The sequence below is a fragment of the Loxodonta africana genome, chromosome 2, assembly GCF_030014295.1.
Source record: "Loxodonta africana isolate mLoxAfr1 chromosome 2, mLoxAfr1.hap2, whole genome shotgun sequence".
Classification (NCBI taxonomy): Eukaryota; Metazoa; Chordata; class Mammalia; order Proboscidea; family Elephantidae; genus Loxodonta; species Loxodonta africana.
Window position 1 is genome coordinate 172779383 of NC_087343.1, and position 15589 is coordinate 172794971.

Genomic DNA, 15589 nt, shown 5'->3' on the forward strand with positions numbered 1-15589 from the left:
GTCATTGGGTGCATAAATATTTAATATGGTTATATCTTCTTGGTGTATTGTCCCTTTAACCATTATGTAGTGTCCTTCTTTATCCTTTGTGGTAGGTTTAACTTTAAAGTCTATTTTGTCAGAAATTGATATTGCTACTCCTGCTCTTTTTTGATTCTTGTTTGCTTGATATATTTTTTTCCATCCTTTAAGTTTTAGTTTGTTTGTGTCTCTAAGTCTAAGGTGTGTCTCTTGTAGGCAGCATATAGACGGATCGTGTTTCTTTATCCAGTTTGAGACTCTCTGTCTCTTTATTGGTGCATTTAGTCCATTTACATTCAGTGTAATTATAGATAAGTATGTGTTTAGTGCTGTCATTTTGATGCCTTTTTGTGTGTGTTGTTGACAATTTCATTTTTCCGCTTACTTTTTTGTGCTGAGATGTTTTTCTTTGTAAATTGTGTGTTCCTCCTTTTCATAGTAGTTGAATTTAAGTTTGCTGAGTTGTTATGTTTTTCTTGATTTTCATTTTGAGTTATGGAATTGTTAGACCTCTTTGTGGTTACCTTAATATTTACCCCTATTTTTCTAAGTAAAAACCTAACTTGTATCATCCTATATCACCTTGTTTTCCTCTCCATATGGCAGTTCTATGCCTCCTGTATTTAGTCCCTCTTTTTGTTTATTGTGATCTTTTACATAATGATTTCAATGATTCCCTGTTTTGAGCATTTTTTTTTCTTTTTAAAATTAATCTTAATTTGTTTTTGTGATTTCCCTATTTGAGTTGATATCAGGATGTTCTGTTCTGTGACCTTGTGTTATGTTGGTATCTGATATTATCGATTTTCTGACCAATTTCCTTTAATATTTCTTATAGCTTTGGTTTGGTTTTTGCAAATTCTCTAAGCTTGTGTTTATCATTTATCTGTAAATGTTTTAATTGCACTTTCATATTTGGGAGAGAGTTTTGCTGGATATATGATCCTTGGCTGGCAGTTTTTCTCCTTCAGTGCTCTATATATGTCATCTCATTGCCTTCTTGACTGCATGGTTTCTGCTCAGTAGTCTGAATTTATTTTTATTGATTCTCCTTCGTAGGAGACCTTTCTTTTTCCCTGGCTGTGTTTAAAATTTTCTCTTTATCTTTGGTTTTGGCAAGTTTGATGATAGTATGTCTTGGTGATTTTCTTTTTGGATCAATCTTATATGGGGTTTGATGAGCATCTTGGATAGATATCCTTTCATCTTTCATGATGTCAGGGAAATTTTCTGCCAACAGATCTTCAACTATTCTCTCTGTATTTTCTGTTATCCCTCCCTGTTCCGGAACTCCAATAACACCCAAGTTATTCTTCTTGATAGAGTTCCACATGATTCTTAGGGTTTCTTCATTTTTTTAAATTCTTTTTCCTGATTTTTCTTCAACTATATTGGTCAATTACCTTATCCTCCATCTCCCCCACTCTGCATTCCAATTGCTCGATTCTGCTCCTCTGACTTCTATTGAGTTGTCTAATTCTGTAATTTTACTGTTAATCTTTTGGATTTCTGAATGTTGTCTCTTTATGGATTCTTGCAGCTTATTAATTTTTCCACTATGTTCTTGAATAATCTTTTTGATTTCTTCAACTGCTTTATCAGTGTGTTTCTTGGCTTTTTCTGTAGATTGCCTTATTTCATTTCTGAGGTCATCCCTGATGTCTTCAAGCATTCTGTAAATTAGTTTTTTATATTCTGCATCTGGCAATCCCAGGATTGTGTCTTCATTTGGGAAAGATTTTGATTCTTTAATTTGGGGAGTTGTAGAAGCAATCATGGTCTGCTTCTTTATGTGGGTTGATATCCACTGCTGTCTCCGAGCCATCTATAAGATGTTGTAATGATTTATTTTATATTTGCTCACTGAGTCTTACCTTGCTTTGTTTTCTTTCAATATACATAGATGGGCTACTAGATTGGGCCATCTTGATTGTTGTAACCTTTGAATCACTTATGTCCTATTACCAGCTGGTTTGGGCTGTTACCAGATATATAAGCCTAGGTGTCCATTCACTATTCTTGAGTAGAATCTGATTTTGGATCACCAAGTGTGTGGTGTAGGCTGTCACCTATTCACTTAGAGGAGTAGTGGTGATAGTTGTGTGCACCAGATTCTAGTAGCAGCAGGCGGGTCACACTCCGGGGGGGGGGGCAGGATGCTGACAGGCTTCCCCCAAGTGCCAGTGAGGTAGGTGTGTCTCTATGCCTAAAGCACTTAGATGGATGGGCTCTGTAGCTGTACCTTAGGCACCAAATGCAGGTACCTCTACAGATTGGTAGCTGTCACTATCCTCAGATCCCTATGGCAGGAGGCTAGGTGGTTTGAGTGAGCTTCAGCCCTCAGTTTCCCGTTGTGGGTCAGTGAGGGCTCTGTTTAATAGGTAGAGATATCAGACCTGGAGAACTTGTCTGTCCAGTAGTCTGCTAAAACAATTACAGTCAGTTCAGTACCAGAATTGTCTTTGAATTATAATAGCCACCTTGTTCCCTGTAGGGATGAAAGCCCAAGACTGTGGACCTCATATGCTTGGTTGGAGCTTGTTCTGTATTTTTATTCCAAATTCGAGAAGTCAGGGAAGGATTTTTGGTCCCTGGGTTTTTTGTAGCTGCTTCTCTCAGGGCAGGAGAATGGGTTAGGAAAAGACAAAAACAAACAAACAAAAAACTGCAGAGCACTTCACTCTGTGGCCCAGGAAATTCCAATGTTAATGAAGCTGCCTGGGAAAGGGAGGGGAGGGATCAGATAGACAGGAGAGAGTGGTAGCACCCAGGAATATAGACAAAGTTACTTATCTTGCTTGGTGATGACCATTTTATCTGAGATTCTTGAGGGGTGTGTAGCCTATGTGCATTGGCTGGGTCAAGATTGTCCCCAAGGGTCAGGCCCACGTCATGTGCTTGTGCTGACTCAGAAGCCGTGGTCATTTCCTCTGCTCCCAGTCAAAAGCCCAGTGCCAAGGTTTCTGGGCTGGGACGCCACACTCCAGGCTCCAAAACCAGTCACTGTCTCCCGGTGATTTCTCCTACTGTCAGCCGCGTCACTGCGCTGCCTGCGTGCACTGGCTGGGCTTCCCCCGAGGTCACTTCTGGGGGCTAGGGCTGTGTCCCATGTTTGTGCCACCTCAGAATGCCGTTCTCTGCTCCCCTGTGCCCAGTCCAAAGCCCGGCACCAAGGTTTTCTAACTGGAACGCTGGCTTCAGGCTCCAAAAACAGTCACTGCTTCCCTGTGGTTGCTTGTTCTCTCTTTAGCCCTGTTAGTGTGCAGCCTGCTTGCGCTGGCTGAGTCTCTACGGAGGTTACCCCAGGGGGCTAGGGATTAGGGCTGTGTCCCGTGCCTGCCCCACCTCAGCAAGCCGCAATCAGCCCCACCACTTGGCACCCGGGAACCATGAGGGCTCAAGACTGTGGCACAGGCTGCCAGTTCCAGAAGCGGTTGCTGCTTCAGGATGCAGCTTTTTGCTCCCCTGTAACTCAGGTCAACTCTTTAGATCTGTGTTTGATGGTCAGAGCTCGTAGATTGTCATGTATGTTATCGATTCACTTGTTTTTCTGAGTCTTTGTTGCAAGAGGGATCCGAGGTAACTTCTACCTCGTCAGCCACTTTGGCCCCACCTCGAAAAGCTGTTTTTTTGAAAAAACTCAACAAAATTGATAAACCATTGGCCAAACTGACTAAAGAAAAACAGGAGAGGAAGCAAATAACCCGAATAAGAAATGAGTTGGGCAATATTACAACAGACCCAACTGAAATTAAAAGAATCATATCAGATTGCTATGGAAAACTATACTCCAACAAATTTGAAAACCTAGAAGAAATGAATGAATTCCTAGAAACACACTACCTACCTAAACTAACACAAACAGAGGTAGAACAACGAAATAGACCCATAACAAAAGAAGAGATTGAAAAGGTAATCAAAAAACTCCCAACAATGAAAAGCCCTGGTCTGGATGGCTTCACTGCAGAGTTCTACCAAACTTTCAGAGAAGAGTTAACACCACTACTACTAAAGGTATTTCAGAGCATAGAAAGGATGGAATACTACCTAACTCATTCTATGAAGCCACCATATCCCTGATACCAAAACCAGGTAAAGACATCACAAGAAAAGAAAATTATAGACCTATACCCTCATGAATGTAGATGCAAAAGTCCTCAACAAAATTCTACCCAGTAGAATTCAACAACATATCAAAAAAATAATTCACCGTGACGAAGTGGGATTCATACCAGGTATGCAGGGATCGCTCATCATTAGAAAAACAATTAATGTAATCCACCACATAAATAAAACAAAAGATAAGAATCACATGATTTTATCAATTGATGCAGAAAAGGCATTTGACAAAGTTCAACACTCATCCATGATAAAAACTCTCAGCAAAATAGGAATAGCAGGAAAATTTCTCAACATAATAAAGGGCATTTACACAAAGCCAACAGCCAACATATCACCCTAAATGGAGAGAGTCTGAAAACATTCCCATTGAGATCGGGAACCAGACAAGGATGCCCTTTATCACCACTCTTATTCAACATTGTGCTGGAAGTCCTAGCCGGAGCAATTAAGCTAGATAAATAAAGGGCGTCCGGATCGGCAAGGAAGAAGTAAAAGTATCTCTATTTGCAGATGACATGATCTTATACACAGAAAACCCTAAAGAATCCTCCAGAAAACTACTGAAACTAATAGAAGAGTTCAGCAGAGTATCAGGATACAAGATAAACATACAAAAATCAGTTGGATTCCTCTATATCAACAAAAAGAACATTGAAGAGAGAATCACCAAATCAATGCCATTTACAGCAGCCCCCAAGAAGATAAAATACTTAGGAATAAGTCTTACCAGAGATGTAAAAGACTTATACAAAGAAAATTACTGTACACTCCTGCAAGAAACCAAAAGAGACTTACAAAAGTGGAAGAACATACCTTGCTCATGGATAGGAAGACTTAACATTATAAAAATATCTCTTCTACCAAAAGCGATCTATACATTTAATGCAATTCCAATCCAAATCCCAAGGACGTTCTTTAATGAGATGGAAAAACAAATCACCAATTTCATATGGAAGGGAAAGAGGCCCAGGATATATAAGGCATTACTGAAAAAGAACAAAGCGGGAGGCCTTACTTTACCTGATTTTAGAACCTATTATACCACCACAGTAGTCAAAACAGCTGGGTACTAGTACAAGAACAGATACATGGACCAATGGAACAGAATTGAGAATCCAGACATAAATCCATGCACATATGAGCAGCTGATATTTGACAAAGGCCCCAAAACAGTTAAATGGGGAAAAGACAGTCTTTTTAACAAATGGTGCTGGCATAACTGGATATCCATCTGCAAAAAAATGAAACAAGGCCCATACATCACTCCATGCACAAAAACGAACTCAAAATGGATCAAAGACCTAAATATAAAATCTAAAACGATAAAGATCATGGAAGAAAAAATAGGGACAATGTTAGGAGCCCTAATACATGGCATAAACAGTATACAAAACGTTATGAGGAACATAGAAGAAAAACTAGATAACTGGGAGCTCCTAAAAATCAAACACCTATGCTCATCCAAAGACTTCACCAAAACAGTAAAAAGACTGCCTACAGACTGGGAAAAAATTTTTAGCTATGACATTTCTGATCAGCACCTGATCTCTAAAATCTACATGATACTGCAAAAACTCAACTGCAAAAAGACAAACAACCCAATTAAAAAATGGGCAAAAGATATGAATAGACAGACACTTCGCTAAAGAAGACATTCAGGTAGCTAACAGATATACGAGGAAATGTTCACGATCATTAGCCATTAGAGAAATGCAGATCAAAACTACAATGAGATTTCATCTCACTGCAACAAGGCTGACCTTAATCCAAAAAACACAAAATAATAAATGTTGAAGAGGCTGTGGAGAGATTGGAACACTTCTACACTGCTGGTGGGAATGTCAAACGGTACAACCACTCTGGAAATTGATTTGGCACTTACTTAAAAAGCTAGAAATAGAACTACCATTCGATCCAGCAATCTCACTCCTTGGAATATATCCTAGAGAAATAAGAGCCTTTACGCGAACAGATATATGCACACCCATGTTTATTGCAACACTGTTTACAATAGCAAAAAGATGGAAACAACCAAGGTGCCCACCAACAGATGAATGGATAAATAAATTATGGTATATTCACACAATGGAATACTACGCATCGATAAAGAACAGTGAGGAATCTGTGAAACATTTCATAATATGGAGGAACCTGGAGGGCATTATGCTGAGTGAAATTAGTCAGCTGCAAAAGGACAAATATTGTATAAGACCACTATTATAAGAACTTGAGAAATAGTTTAAAATGAGAAGAAAACATTCTTTTGTGGTTATGAGGAGGGAGGGAGGGAGGGTGGGAGAGGGGTATTCACTAATTAGACAGTAGATAAGAACTACTTTAGGTGAAGGGAAAGACAGCACACAATACAGGGGAGGTCAGCACAATTGGATTAAACCAAAAGGAAAGAAGTTTCCTGAATAAACTGAATGCTTTGAAGGCCAGCGTAACAGGGGCAGGGGTCTGGGGACCGTGGTTTCAGGGGACATCTAAGTCAATTGGCATAATAAAATCTATTAACAAAACATTCTGCATCCCACTTTGAAGAGTGGCATCTGGGGTCTTAAATGCTAGCAAGCTGCCATCTAAGATGCATCAATTGGTCTCAACCCACCTGGATCAAAGGAGAATGAAGAACACCAAGGCCACAAGGTGATTACAAGCCCAAGAGACAGAAAGGGCCACATGAACCAGCAACTACATCATCCTGAGACCAGAAGAACTAGGTGGTGCCTGGCTACAACCAATGACTGCCCTGAAAGAGAACACAACAGAGTACCCCTGAGGGAGAAGGAGAGCAGTGGGACGCAGACCCCAAATTCTCATAAGACCAGACTTAATGATCTGACTGAGACTAGAAGGACCCTGGTGGTCATGGCCCCCAGACCTTCTGTTGCCCCAGGACAGGAACCATTCCCGAAGCCAACTCTTCGAACATGGATTGGACTGGACAATGGGTTGGAGAGGGATGCTGGTGAGGAGTGAGCTTTCTGGATCAGGTGGACACTTGATACTATGTTGGCATCTCCTGCCTGGAGGGGAGATGAAAGGGTGGAGGGGGTTAGAAGCTGGCAAAAAGGACACGAAAAGAGAGAGTAGAGGGAGAGAGTGGGCTGTCTCATTAGGGGGAGAGTAATTCGGAGTGTGTAGCAAGGTGTATATGGGTTTTTGTGTGAGAGACTGACTTGATTTGTAAACTTTCACTTAAAGCACAATAAAAATTATTTAAAAAAAAAATTACAGCCAAGAAAATCCTATGGAGCAGTTCTACTCTATAACACATGGGGTCACCATGCATCAGAATTAACTCAGCAGCAGTGGGTTTGGTTTTTGGTGTCTGATGTGCTTCATTCAGTGAAATATTATCATGGTTCTTCCGTGTCATAGCATGTATCGGAATTCCATTTTCTTTATGCCTGTATAATATTCCATTGTACAGGTACAGGACAGTTTGTTTATCCATTTATGTGTTGGTGGGCACCTGGGCTGTTTCTACCTTTTGACTATTGTTAAGAATGCTTGTAACAAATATTGGCGGGTAAGTATCTGTTTGATTCAAGTCTTTTGGGTATATACCCAGGAGTGGAGTTTCTGGATCATATGGTAATTTTATGTTTAATTCTCTGAAGAACAGCCAAACTGTTTTTCACAGAGGCTATGCCATTTTAGATTCCCACCAGCAATGATCAAGAGTTCCAGTTCCTCCACATCCTTGCCAACACCGGTTATTTTCCTTTTTTTTTTTTTAATGTAAGTAAAGTTTTTATTGCAATACAGTCACTTCCATTTGTTTACATGTTGTCTATGTATGGCTGCTTTCACACTACCATGGTAGAGTCAAGAAGCTTTAACAGAGACTGAACAAACCGCAAAACCAAAAATATTTATTATCTGGCCTTTAGTAGAAAAAATTTGCAGCAAGTGAACTATATTGAGCACATGCTATGTGCCAGGCCCTGTGCTAAGCACTCAGACTGGAATATTGGATCAGCCATTCCTGGTTTCAATAAGTTCACAGACTAGTGCTTCCTAGTGGGAGACAAACAAATTAATCGGCAATATAGGGTCACTGGGTTTTTTGGTTACAGGGTCACTATGAGTTGGGTCAACTCAACAGCAGTGGGTTTTTTAATGGTAATTGCATGTTGTGATAAAATTGGACAGGGATAAGACAGAATTTGATGGGAGCTTGGATAAAATTTGTAACCCAGACTTGAGAATGGAAAAAGAGAATCAAGGAAGCTTTTAAATCCAGACCTAAAGTATTTTGGAGACAGTTGGAGTGAGATGGAAAGAATTTCAGCTATACAGATATTCATTATAACATTATAAAGTGAATGAATAGAGAAATAAAATAAAACAGGGTCACGTGTAGACCAACAATGAGAATATACAGTGATCCAAGAATTATTATTACTTTGTGTGTGTGTGTGCGTATGTGTGAGAATTTCACTATGGCTGGACCTCAAATTTGAAAGGAAGACGTGACGATGCCAAGGGATTGGGCTAGAGCAGCAGGCAGAGGTCAGCTCATGAAGGGCCTGATCGGCCACGTCAAGGAAAATGGTCTCTGTCCTGGATGATGACTGAACCTGAAAGAGTAAAATTCATAAAGCAACAGATTCCACATTTGGGAATATTTTCACTAAAACTGTCTCTGGCCCTAACTGGTTGTAAGATCTCTAAAAACTCCTCCAGCTTGGGAAGTCTATAAATCTGTGTATTCTTCTGGCACCGGAAAAGGACTTTAACCTGGGAAGGGGGTATTTTCTGAGTTTTTTTTAGAGGGGAGTAGAGGGGTGGCCTTTCCTGCTTGTTGTCACCCACAAGAGTCTATTCAGCAAGCTTCCTCTCACTCTATGACCCTTACATCAGCTTCCCTGTTTCCTGTGATTTCCAGAGGGGTGGGAAATTAGACTGACTGGGCCCTATCTCTGTTTTTTTTTTTTTTGTTGTTTGGGCTCTATCTGAACCACTTAGGAGTTGTTGTGTAGCTATGAGCAATGTAGTTAACCTCTCTGTGCTCAGCTCCCTCTCTATAAAATGGAGATTATAGTACCTGTGTCTTGGATCACTGTAAGCCCTAGATCAGATGGAAGTGCTAAATGAGATGGTCCATGAAAAGCATTTAGCAAAGTACCAGGCATATAGAGAATGCCAAACAAATGTTAATTATTTACTCAGACAGTTATTATTCAGGTAGTGTTAGAGGAACATGAAGGACAGAATGACCTGTTATAGTGGACGTATCTTGTTTTTTCCTGCTCAGCATTCCTTCATTTGTGGGACCAAAAGAAGGTCCAATAGATCCAGTCGAGCATGTGAGTAGGTTGGGCACATGACCTAGGCCTAGCCAATTATCATTAACCCATCCCATTATGGATTTATACAAGGCAAAAGAAGTCTATTGGTTTACTTGGAGAACCTGGCTCAATCTGAGACATGGAGAATCAGAAAATATTGCTAAAAGAAGGTACGTTTTCAACCATCCACCCAAAGCTTAATAAGCTTCTCCTAAAATATGTGGCCCAGCCTCTCCTTGCATACATCCGTCACACAGCCCTACTTGATAGGGAAAGAAAGTAGTTCCCTAAGCTGCCAGTATGTGCCAAGGATTGTGCTGGGTACTGTTCATATATAATCCACACAGCAAAACCGGTGGAGGAGGTATTGCCTTTTGTACTATATTTATAAGGAAAGTGGCATTGGGAGATGTTGAACACAAAACTGAAAACATTTTTTTTTTTTTTTTTATTGAGTGGCACAAATGGTTAAGCTGGTAGTTAAGTGGTTGGCAGTTCAAACCCACCCAAAGGTGTCTCAGAAGACAGGCCTGGAGATCTGCCTCTGAATGGTCACAGCCTTGAAAACCCAATGGAGCAGTTCTACTCTGCACTTGTAAGGTCATCATGAATTGGAATCAGCTTGATGGCAATTAATAACCACCACAACAGCAACACTAATTAGACCTTATTTGATGACAAGGACAAAGGTTCACTCATGCTAACTCAAGGAGGAGGTGATTCATAACAAGAACACACATGGTCCGGAATTGGTGCACAAAACCTCCAAGACATTGCTTCTTCTTCTCTCAGGGATCTGTTTCCGCTTCTTTCTGCACCTCGGTCGCAACCAGCTTCCTCATGATTTCTGCTTGCTCATGGTCCATAACATACACTCCAGCTTCAAACCCTTTCCATGACCCTTGACGCAGCTCTCTTAGCTCATTGACTCATCCTCTCAATTCTAAGTTCCAGATTCCTGAAAGAAAATTTCAGGCCCTTCAGTTCACTTTTTCCTTGCTAGGTTGTAGTTCACTGGTGCATCTGTGGTTGGTTACCCTGGGATCAGCCCCGGCTATAGGGAGAAAGATCCCACTGGACAGAACACAATCATTCCATTTGTTATTTCAGCAGTAGGGTCCGTGACTGGGGTATAAAGTCCCTTAGGAGTGGCTGGGGTGGGCAGGCAATAACTAACAACCCTAACACAAACAGGAATTGTTAATGAGTCTGTCACCAAAATAGCCCATTGAATTACTTAGGAATCCATTCCACTGGCGGTAACATAAATTTCAATTCACCAAGACCTATACAAATAAAGGATTTATTTTTCCTCTCATGACAAGCCTAGATGTAGGCAGCCCAGAAATTCAACAGTACCATCAAGGACCCAAGCTCTACTATCTTTCTATTCCTCCATCCACAGCATGTTGGTCTGAAACATGGTCACAGAAGGACTAGTGTAGTTCTGGATATCAAGTCTATTCTTGGGAAAGGAAAGGAGAGGCAAAAGGGCTTTCACCTTTATAGTCCTTGTCTTTTTATTTGGTGAGAGAAGATCTTCCCTGCCAACTTTCTCTTATAATTTATTATCTAAAACTAGACTACCAGTCTGCCCTCAAATCCATCTTATAACACAACTGATTTAGGCCAGTTGGGGTCATTTTAGGGTAGGGACCTAGGGTTCCTGAGATCCAGGGATGGAACATGCTGGTTACATGAAAAAATAAGATTTCTGTTTGGAGATGGAAAGGCTGTGGCCAACAGTCAGCATCTCCTTCAACAGAGCATCCAGAAGGGTAAGGGATCTTGTATTTATACCTTCTGCAGCTGGTTCAATGCCAGACTTAAAATAAACAATAAATTCTTATTGAGTGAATGAATGAAACAATGAATGAATATTTTAACTCCTTAAAGGGAGAAAATGATACAAAAGTAAAAAGAAGACTAGGGTACTTGTCAGGAGATGTAAACACTTCAGAAATCTCTGATACCTTTCCTCACCTTTCTGAGCCTCAATTTTCTCATCTGTAAAACACATTAAATTATATCTTCACCATGAAATTGATTTGGGGACCAAATGAGACAACTTAGGGGTAAGTTCTTTGAAATCATAACAAATGAGATAAATGCTGTTGCAATTTATAAGCAATGGAAACAAAGATGGGAGAAAGCTGGAGTGAGTCAAGTCTGTTTCCTCGAATAGAAAAGGAGAAATGGAACCTGGGTGGGTACGTGTTCTGGTTGGTTCAATAAGTCATAGTTACATTGGGTTTACCCTCTGAAGATGAAAGAGAGTTTCCATTGAAACAAACATAGGAAGTGCTGAAACCTTGGAAACCCAATTCTTACCCTTCCAGCAAGCCCAAAATCTGTGTTAAGAAATTGAAAGTGGGAGAATTAGATGCAGGAATTCAAAAGTAAAGCTTTCAGCTTCCCTAGTGATAGTCTAGTTGGTACAAATACAGTGAAATTGCTACTTCCAGGTCACTTTATACTGCGGAAACTCAGTTGAATATAGCTGGTTGCCTTTGGCAATTGAATTTTATTTAATATAGCTGAATAATAGTTATTTTTTTTACAAATATTCCAGTTATCTTCTGGGCACATTCTCCATCCCCTTCATGTTAGGTGTGGCCACAGACTCGATCTGGCCAGTGCATGTGAGCAGAAGTGGCATGTGCCATTTCTAAGTGCAAGCCTTTAAGAACTGGTATACAATTTGCTACTTTCCCGGGCAGAGCAACTGGCTCCAAACAGTGAAGGCTCCACAAGGGCAGGTCATCCAGCAGTGATTCCTCCAATAACCTGCAATGGAAGCAAGAGAGAAAAAATGTCTTTTTTTTCAGCCACCAAATTGTTCATTCATTTTTTAACAGCAGTGTAACCCAATGCATTCTGACTAATACTACCTCGATCATGTACAAACAGCAATGAGGAGTGGTTAAGAACACAGTCTTTGGAGAGAGATAGTCCAGGGTTGGCAGCTATGCCATTTACTAGCCACATGGCCTGCAATCTCCGCCGCTATGGCTTAGCTCTTGTTCTTGACTCAGTCTAGATCTGTGGTTCTCAGATCTTTAAACCAAAAAATACACTCAGGGTCCATTCCTAGAGATTATAATTCATTGGTCTAGGGTGGGGCCTGGGCATTGGAGATTTTTTATTTGTTTTTGCTGTTAGCTCAAATATATAACTACGGCTGAGAACCAGTGGTCTATCTACAAAAAAAAAGCCAAACCTGACTCCAACTCATGGTGACCCCATCAGTGTTCGAGTTGAACTGTGCTCCAGAGGGTTTTCAATTATTGATTTTTTGGAAGTAGATCACCAGACTTTTCTTCCAAAGCACCTCTGGGTGGATGCAAACCTTCGTTTTTCAGTTAGCAGCCGCGCACGTTAACCATTTGCACCACTCACGGACCCCACCGGTCTATCTAGAATGTCCTTAATCTTATTTACCCAGTTCATCCTTCAACACTCAAACTAAATTTCTTTCAAAAAGCCTTCCTGAGTCCAAACTTCCCACTTCGGCTGCAGTAGCAACCTTGGAACGCATCTATCTCTGTGCTAAGAACATGGAATCAGGATTATCCATTCCCATATATATTTCACCAACAAAAGTGTAATGTCCTAGAGGGCAGAGCCTGTACTAGAACCATTTTGTAGTCCACAACTTAGCATATATCGGGCTTCATAGCATATATTAAAGCGTATACCAAAAAATGCTCATTGATCTAACCAAAAAAATTAAGAAAACCTCAGCACCCTTTGAGAAAACGGCTATAATGGAATGGTAAAAGAAATTATAATTGTTCTAGATTGGAATTGAATGAGAAAGTAAGTTTGGTTAACTATTTGAAGAAATACTCTTGAGATGAGAAATAGGAAGGCAGATGATGATAGTTAAGAAAATCTTGGAATTAAGTTTTAGGATGGGAAAATAGCAACTTTTGTAGCATTAGGTAAAATATAATTAGAAATGGAAAATGTGTTTTAACATAAAAGTATAATTTTTTTTTGTCAAGGATTCAGAAATGAAAGAAGGAGGTGGAAAAAAGTACACAGGTGTACAAAATGTTAGCAATGGCTATTTCTGTGCACTGGGGCTTTGGATGGTTTTTTTTTTTTCTTTTTTCCATTTCTAGGGGTAATCAATAAGTATTCGTTGAATGAGTGAATTTTCTTTGCTTGAGTGAACATGAGTATATCTTTTCCCACAGGTGGAGGGTTGAGTTCATCATACTTTTGGAGGCACTGTATTATCATGGGTCTGTTAAGCCTTCACATATGTTCTCTGATATTTCCATACCTACCCCAATTCCTCTCTAATATGTTGAATAAACATCACCAGATGTGTCAGTATTCCTGAAAGATGCATGGTATTGATCTGTATGTTTTAAATTTACAAAATATTTTGCTATAGATCTCATTTGGCTTCCTTTTTTACTCAACCCTGGTTTTTAAGATCTAACCATGTCACTCTACGTACTTTTAGTTTGTAGCTTCTTACTGCTGCATAATATACCATTGTAGGCATACACCCTGTTATACTCACCCATTCCCTTAATAATGAATGAGGTAGGTTACCTCCAACTCCCCACTAACACAAATAGTGTTTCACAGAACAACTTCATACATGCCCTCACATGGACCTGAGAAAGAGTTTCTCAGGGATATGAATCCAGGAAGGGGATTATTAAGTCATAGGCTAGTCACACACTTAATTTCACTAAATACTGCCGAATCTGTCTCCAGGATAACCCATCAGTTTTATCCCTACTTGCAGTAACTGAGAGTTCTGTTTCTCCATATTTTAGATAATAATATTATCCCTCTGTATCTTTTTTGCCAAGTTGATGGATGTAATGTGCTGTTTCATTGTTGTTCTCTTTGGATATCTTTGATTACTAGTGAGTTGCATTATCTCTTCACATACTTGCTGTTTATGTTTCCCCTTCTGTGAACTGATTTCTCATAATTTGCCCATTTTTCTATTCATTTTCTTGTGTGTATGTGTGTGTAATGTCATCTCTGAACATTAAAAGTAATTTCTTTTACTCCAATATCCTTCTGCCAACTTTGTTCATTGTGTACCACATCAAACTGAAATCCTTGATAATGAAATATTAAAATCCACCAAGTTTTATTTAACCTTATAGCTTGTGCTTTGGCAGTCTTAAGAAATCTTTTTCCACTAAAAGATTACAATAATATTTGCCTATATTTTTTCCATTAAGTTTATAGTTTTACTTTCACAATTGGTCTTTAATCCCTCTGGAGTCCACCTTTGTATATGGTATGAGGTAGGGATCCATCAGGTTTGTGATGTCATCTCCATCATATAACATATAGAAAATTTAGATGGAAAAATGTATGTGTGTGTTCTATGCTATCTAGTTTGTTCCACTGGTTTTCTGATTTTCTAACAAGCTTTAATATTAAAACAGCTGAATCCAACCCCTCTCAGTGCCTTTGCTCTTATTTTATCAAAATCTCTTACCTATTTTATACTTTACCCTTTATACCTCCATGAACATTCTAGAATCAGTTGTCAAGCCCCTAAAAAGGTCCTATGAAATTTGTTGGAATTGCCATGAATGACCTGATTGATTTGAGAAGAATCTTTATCTTTACATACATTAAGTCATTCCATCCCTAAGCTTGGTACATTCAGGTCTTCTTTGTGATCCATTGTAATTGAGTTTAAATTTTTTCTTCATAAAGGTTTTCTACATTCTTAATTATGTTAATTACTATATGCTTTATTATTTTTTTTTATTTTTATGGATAATGTAATTAGTACCTAATTTTTATTTTGCTGGACAATCATTGTTGAAATAGAAGAATAGTCTTGATGTCTCATTTTCTATTTTGCATTCAATTAATTTTTTAACATAGTTTACTTTGCAAAAACAGAAAGTTTTGAGAAACAAAAGAAAAAAAAGCACACAGATGGAGAATGTACCTTTTCAAAGGAACAAGGCTAGTTCTTCCTCTAAAACAGGGAGGGGTAAAATAAGAAAGGTTAAAGATACAGAAAAATGTAGTGGGTTAAGTGGGGAATGTTGAACAGTTAAGATTTTGAGCTGAAATAGTCCTGAGCGGTTTAAATCTCATCCCTTAAAGAGAGAAAATACGTTTCTTTCAGAAAACCCAGTTCAGTC

General features: G+C 39.3%; 1 protein-coding gene across 1 annotated transcript in view; it reads left to right on the forward strand.

Annotated features, from left to right (window-relative positions):
- Positions 1-3410: 3410 nt before the first annotated feature.
- The window catches only part of LOC100673730 (nuclear autoantigen Sp-100-like), a 45534-nt gene continuing 33355 nt past the window's right edge, over positions 3411-15589 (forward strand). Inside the window, exon 1 of the mRNA XM_064279714.1 lies at positions 3411-3524. Within this exon, the coding sequence (XP_064135784.1) occupies positions 3411-3524 (114 nt within the window). The remainder of the gene's footprint in view (positions 3525-15589) is intronic.